Source organism: Glandiceps talaboti, chromosome 1, assembly GCF_964340395.1.
Source record: "Glandiceps talaboti chromosome 1, keGlaTala1.1, whole genome shotgun sequence".
NCBI lineage: Eukaryota > Metazoa > Hemichordata > Enteropneusta > Spengelidae > Glandiceps > Glandiceps talaboti.
The window spans coordinates 25,086,695-25,094,029 of record NC_135549.1 but is presented as its reverse complement, the minus strand read 5'-3'; the positions used below and the strand labels follow the sequence as shown (position 1 = coordinate 25,094,029).

General features: G+C 37.8%; 1 protein-coding gene across 1 annotated transcript; it reads left to right on the top strand.

Moving 5' to 3' along the window:
- Positions 1 to 2,767: 2,767 nt before the first annotated feature.
- On the top strand, positions 2,768 to 7,007 carry LOC144442752 (transmembrane protein 168-like). The gene is made up of 3 exons (XM_078132128.1): positions 2,768 to 4,029; positions 5,272 to 5,546; positions 6,460 to 7,007. Exons 1-3 carry the CDS (start codon positions 2,768 to 2,770, stop codon positions 7,005 to 7,007), a joined length of 2,085 nt encoding a protein of 694 aa, XP_077988254.1.
- Positions 7,008 to 7,335: the final 328 nt, after the last annotated feature.

The window sequence follows — 7,335 nt, the reverse complement described above, 5'->3', positions numbered from 1 at the left end:
TGTGAGTTTATTTTTTTTATTGTTAAAATTTGTTGTTTGACAGCATTATTCTTATGTACTACATGGAACAACTCAAATAAACTTTTATAATGAAAAAAAACCTTTTGAGTGTCTGGCCATGAATGAAGTAGAGGGCATTCTGTAGTGCTTGCACACCTCTATACGCTAGTCATGCTATTCAAAAACCAGTGAAGGGCGCCCTCAACAGTTCATGCTCAATTTCTCATTCTAGTACAATGTAATACCATTTCTTCACTAAAATTCAGATCCAGAATGAGATTGCCATCAAAATGTTATAAATTTTCCCTCACCTCAAATGCAATCTTTCCACAATGTTTTATGTAAATCCATGCAAGGTTTTTACTGGATATCCTGCTAATAAACAAACGGGTGATAACATACCCTCAGTTCAACTCCTGTTAGAAAAAATGAAACTTACGAATACAAACTTTCATTTTCACCATGTAAAGAACGATTTTAAGAATACAAATGCCAATGAAAACATGAATGTGATTTTATGCATGAAAATGTGACCTGCCATCATAGGTTTTAGCTTCTTGTATGTTTTTTTGTTGCATAAGTTATTTTTATGTCTGTCAAATAAAAACAATGAATATGTACTCTGCGCTGATTTCGCAATCGAGCACAGGCCCTGCGTGTTGGGAGTCAGTTGTGAGTAGCTGAGAGCATGAAAGTAGGAAGACCCTACCGAGAGAGCTAGTCGAGAGCGAGTATAAAACTGATATTATTAATTATTATGAATAGCGCCCCCAATGTTACATTGGCATGAACCAGGAAGTGAAAGGCATTCATTCCACTTTCAAGATGGCCGTCAACACGAAGAGAAACATGATCTTGCAATAATATTTGGCATTGCTTGGTATGAAGTCAACGGCAACACAAGTGAGTATGGTTGATTGACACCTTGATCAATACAGAAATTGCACGTCAACAAAAAACAATGTAATTGACGCCATGTTTCCGATCGCTACCCCACCCATACATTTTGGTCGATGACTGTGATTGGCCTTTGTCGATTTATTGCTTTGCAAATTGACTCAATAGTCGAGTCATCGACGTCAATATTAACACGCAGTTATATTTCCAAATGATTTCGATCATTCTCGACAGTCAGTGTATTAAAATCGCACGTTAAAATCATATAGATTGCTTCATGCGTACATAAAGCACCAGCATGTACACTACCATTACAACTTTTGAATACAGATCACGTTGAGCAAGGAACTGTGCAAACGTAACATTATGTACAGCATGTATATAGCATCTGTTCCATAAACTTTTATAAAATACTGAAATTGTCAGTGGATAAGAAATGTCCATTTACAGGACCATCCTAATCTCCTTTGGGTAGTATAACTAGAACATATTCCACAGTAGTCCTGCTTGCAGACGGTGCACTCGTGAATGAACGACTTACTTCGTATGCAAACAAGACTAATCCCATAGAGACAAAGATTTCACGACTTATTATGGGGTAACAGTACATGTAGTTAGACAGCAACATTGCACAGACTCAAAGTTTTCGCCATTAAATCCTCTTTATGGACATTTTCTAGGAAGAACATGAAACTCTAAACTTTGTAATAGATTTGTATCTTTTGTGCAGCTGATACGTCCCCATTCATTCAACCATTACAATGGTACTAGTGTAAAGTGATATTATTCAACCAAGGTGATATCGTCTTGGCAGAAGAGGCCTTATCATTAAAAGTAGAAGATGAGGAATAACAAACTTGTTATGAATGTTTTCTAGATAAATGAAGAAAAAATATTGAAGAATAGTATAATAATTAGCCAAATAATTGTCTTTGAACAGAAAATATGGATGTATATAAACCCAGTCATTCCAAGTCACAACAACCAGTGTCATCACCACTGGTCTTGCAATGCTTGAAATATGTATCAAAACGTTCCAGATTGCCCCAATGACTGTATTCTGTGATTTTGCATAAATTATGATTGAGTATCGAGGTATAATTATGTTATTCCTCAATATTTTCTTCATTCAGTCGAAAATACTTCCGACCTATTAAGGGTTTGTCTCATCTAGTAACTGGTAGTGGCAAGGCTCCTTAGGTCACTCATATTTTCCTTTGCTGAACAAAGAAAAATATTGAGGACTAACATCTAATTATTCTCCAATATTTTTCTTCATTCAACCAGAAAATACGAGTGGCCTGAGGGGCCTTGCCACTACTAGTTACTAGATGAGTAGTGACAAAGCCATAGCTGATATTACCTGTACAAATTTAATTTTAAGACAAAAACAGGGAATGTAATATTAATAACAGTTCTAAACATTTTGAAGTGTCTTGTATCTTGAGCACTGCAGAATCAGTTAATGTGAGTTACATGTATGTACATGTGTTGTCATGATATCGATGAGCTGGGTATAAATCCTGTATTACTTGTTTGAATGTGTACAACTTGGTTTGTGCATTGTATTATGTATGTCATTCATCCCTCTGTACAGCATACCAGGTTTTACACATTACATTGTGGTTGACTAAAATTCTGGTATTGAACAAATTGATCAATAATATACACCATGCATAGCTGAAGTGTGGTCCCAGCTAAAGGTCTAATTCCAACCCCTTTCTTGCTTTTATACAGGTGGTGCACATACGTGAATGTTATGCCAGTCAACACTGCAGCTACTTTGTTTAAAGTTGTATGTCATAGTGAAGTTCATCGTGTTAAAGTTCATCAGAATTATCTATAGAAGAGCACAACCTAAATCACCTCCATGTTCTCAATCAAGTACTTTATAAGTCACTGTCTTCAAGTACCTTACAACAGAATGTTAGACTTGCAGAGACAATGTAATGTACGATACATCGGCTACCTGAGTAGCTTGATTCTCTTAGTCGCTATTTGTACCGGACTCTATCACCGATGGCTGCACAGTCAAGACACAACTATACTCATACTCACTATGTGTGGCTTATTTCTATTTGCCCTGTGTTGTATATTTTATTACTATTTTGGGCTCGAGAACGTCAGCACCTGTTTCTTTCATCTTTGGTGCGGGTGTCTGCTTGGAATGATCATTTATACTGAAGATGAGAAATATAAAACCGAAACCAATGAGACGTTAATGAATGTGCTCCTGATGAGCAGTTTAGGAATGAAGTGTCTTTGGTCACTGACCGAGAGACTGTGCGGACTTGTTACGTATCGATCAACATTGTTAACAAACATGGAAACGTTTGAGCTTATAGGATTTGCTGTCGCAAGTGTCGTATTAGAAGAAGATTTGGCAGCTGTCTGGCTTTTGGTGATTGCGTTTGCATTTACAATCATAGCTTTGCGACTACGTGTACTGCTCGCAATACCAACTCTCATAGTAGCTTATGTGATAACGGCAGTATACTGGTTTCCTGCTATTAATCTGAAGCCCAATTCGTTCGCAGTCAGCTGTTTTGCCGGAAGATTGGTCGTAGACACTGTTTTAGATACCTATTTCTGTGGACTATCACTCTTAGAACGTTGGCAGTGTTATTTGTACAATAGTAGAATTTTCAGCATTTTATCCATTTTTGTGATCATTGGATTTGAAATTGCATTTTTTGTCTTTGCTGGTCAGGTAACTGTAAGTCATGAAGAGTGGTATTTTTCAATCCCTTTCTTCATCCTGTTCGGTTTATTGTGGCTATGCTTCCACTCTGCTCAAATCTTCACCTGGTGGACGTTCCTCGGTAAAATCCACGAATGTGTGACGTTCTTTGATGCCATGACTGAAGAAGCTAAAAGCATGAGCAGGATCATGGCATCGAAGGGACTACGATATTTCTGTCTGATTTCACAGCGTTTTATCTGTTTCTCGTTTGCCACAACTTTAATGCTGACTGCCGTATCGTGGCAGAAGGACAATGCCAACTTTCTCAGTATGTTCTTGATCGTATTACCTATCGAATGTATGCAGTTAGGACTACTTTATGAACTTGGTAAATCGTTAGGAGGAACCTGTGTCGGTTATGCTCTGGTAGCACCTTCCAATTTCTGTAGGTAAGTAGTTTGTGCTAATCAGAAATTTTGAGGATCAAGTCATGTGATCTCTGTTGCCACTCTCCTTTTAAAACTCTTATGAACAATTTATGTTAATGAGATTGTCATTGTATGTTTGCATTCCTGTTAATCACATGCTAAACATGAATTCTTGAGTAGGATAACCATAATGAATCTTTCAGTCTTGGTATCAATTAGACTATAAGATACATCATCCCATTCTGTCCTCACTGGCCTCCTCTCCTCTTGGAGGGGTTGACCAATGTGTGAGGGCGACCTGTCCTGGCGTACCTTACAGACTTTAGTTATCAATGTGAGGGACTATGATTGCTGTACATCTCTGTTTAGATCTACATCTACATCTACATCTACATCTACATCCTTTAGAGCTAATATGGCTTTCTAAAATTTTGAATCAAATGCTTTGTTATCATTTGTCACCAAGTCATTCTTCACATTCATCATACTAAAATAGTAAATTAAGCTAATTTGCATATACACATTGTCTAAACTTCACATTGATATACATACAACTATTTGAAATGACTTTCCCATGTTAAATGTGTACATTTATTTCAAAATGACAGTTTAGTAATGCTTCTCCCTGACTCAAGGCATGAGGAAAATGACTACAAATTGATGAATGTGATGTGATGTATGTATCTCCCCCCCCCCCCCCCCCCCCCAATTGTTTCTGGTCAGCACATCACTTAAATACTCTCGTGTCAGTCTCTTTTTATTTTTCGTGTTTGTCTAGACCATGCAGTCTGCAGATCCAGGGGAAAACACAAAAATAACCCTCCCTACTTCAGGGAAGACAACTACAGAGCCAATCATGAACAAGCAAATGACATCTGACCCACATACACACTTGCTCTAAAGTACTAAATAAAACGAACAATGTAAACTGTCATAAATAGTAGATTTAGTGACATCATTGTAGATAATAATTTTTTTTTTAAAATCACATCCCCCCCCCCCCCCACTTTAGACAAATTGTCCTGACCAGAAACACTTGGGGGGGGGGGGGGGGGGGGCATTAGATGGGGCATTCTGACATTTGTCACCTAGCCATTAGAGGAGAGAGGCACCAGTTACAACCAAACACTGGATATCCAGACAGTGTTTGACAGAATGTCATAGCACTAACTAACACTTGGTGTAAATAATGTCCGCAATCTTTACTAAGACGATGCATGATGATCAGTTCCGTTAAAATACATATATCTGCATATAATACAGGTTAGATGGTGAAGCAGTGATACTTCCAGCCAACGCAATCCAGGAACACAGTGCCAGGTCCACAGAGATTCTCAACACAATGCAGAGGTTCTTTCTTTATCACATGATTGACATCTACAGCTGTGACTACTCCACCAGTGGCTTGACCGTGGAAACCGTGGAAACAAAACTGAAAAGTTTGTTTGAAAAAGAAACAAAAGATGGCCCACGTTACGATTCTTACGTAATATACTATAGTGGACATGTACAGCCTAACGGAGACTGGGCATTAGCAGGTGAAGTTATGATAGATATTTAGGTGTCATTCACTCACTATTTTTCGTCATTCAGCCAAGGAAAATACGAGAGACCTAAGGGGGCTTTGTCATTACCAATTACTAAGATGAGTAGTGACAAACCATTACGTTCCCTGTTTTCTCTTGAAATTAAATTGGCGCATGTATTATCTGATGTCATTCCCCACTATTTTGTCACTTTGTCACTATGAGTCACCAGAATGAGTAATGACAAAACCCTTTGGTCGTGAGGATTTTCTGGCTAAATGAAGACAAATATTGGAGAATAACATAATTATACCAGTGCCAGTAATTTCACAGAAAAATTGGAGAAAGTAATAGCAATTTTGAATGTTTTGACTCATATTTTGAACACAGCAGAAACCAGTGATGTAGACACGCGTTGTTGTGACATAGACATGCGTTGTTATGATGTAAAATGAGCATGATATAAATGCCATATTTTTTGTTCAACTTGGCTTATTATGCTTGGTATAATTGTAAAAGTCAAACCTGGTCATAATTTACACAGAGAAAATTTAGAGTTCAGCCATGATTATTAAAGTACATTTTGTACATTCATAGGAAATGTATAAATAATTCATTCTTTGTAACAATACTTGTAGTAGCCAACAAGATGTAGCTTTTAAAAAGTCAAGTTCTTGAAAGTCGCAAGTTCCAAAACAAATCATAGAATTGTTTGACTGATTGAGAAGGCTACAAACTACAAACACTGGTAAAATAGTGATTGTTTCAATGAAGGCAATAGGACACAAAAGTCTGTAATGTATCTCACTTCTGGTCCAAAAGGTTCTTTCCAACAGCACCTCTAGTGGCCAAAGTGTGCAATCTTTTTTTTTTTATAATTAAACGATCGCTTGTAATGTAGTTTATTTCGTTCCGTTATTTCCAGGTGATGCTACACTCAAGTTTGATACCCTTGTAGAATGGTGGCGTGAAGCATGTGGAGAATCAGGATCCCGACTCATTCTCATAATGGATACAAAACATTCACTTCCATGGGTTAAACAAGTACGTAGAAACGGAGATGACTTTATCGCCATACAATCCTGCATCATAGAGAAAACAGACGATGCTGAAAGTGGAACTCCTGTCAATATCGGTGATTTCACCAAAGAATGGGTTGACTATAACTGTTCAAAAGAAACAGACGTCAATTGGAATGAACAAGGTCGTACAGTACGGGCCACGTATGGCGTTTCCAAAACTTGGACAGATTTCACTTTTCATTCACCGACAGAACAGGACATTGAGTCGCATTGGCAGAACAGTTTCCCGTCCATCACCAGACCCTTTATAATCATTCTCAGTATACCTGGTAATACTAACATCTTCGGATGCTGTGACTCTTGCATTCGGTGCGTGAAAAGGTGTAAAATGAAATGGTTGTCGCCCCTGGTGATTGACACAGGTCATGGTTTTAAACTGGTGAGGTCATAGTTCATTGTTTCTATGTATTTAAATGGTGTGTGGATTGTTTTCGCTTCAATGATGATTTGTCATGTCATTTTGTTGAAAAACAGTAGTGTCAAAGTTCAAGGGTAGATGTCAAAGTTCAAGGCCTTTGGTGAACTAAAGTAAATTTTTAGGTACCAAATTCATCAGTGTATACATTAGACTGTAAGATACGTCGTGTTGCTCCATCCTCACCAGCCTCTGTTGGAGGAGTTGACCGATGTGTGAGGGCGCCCCGTCATTCATGCATACCTTACAGACTATATGCATACATAGGCATTTTGTAGAGGTAAACTGTTTTTTGAAAAACTTA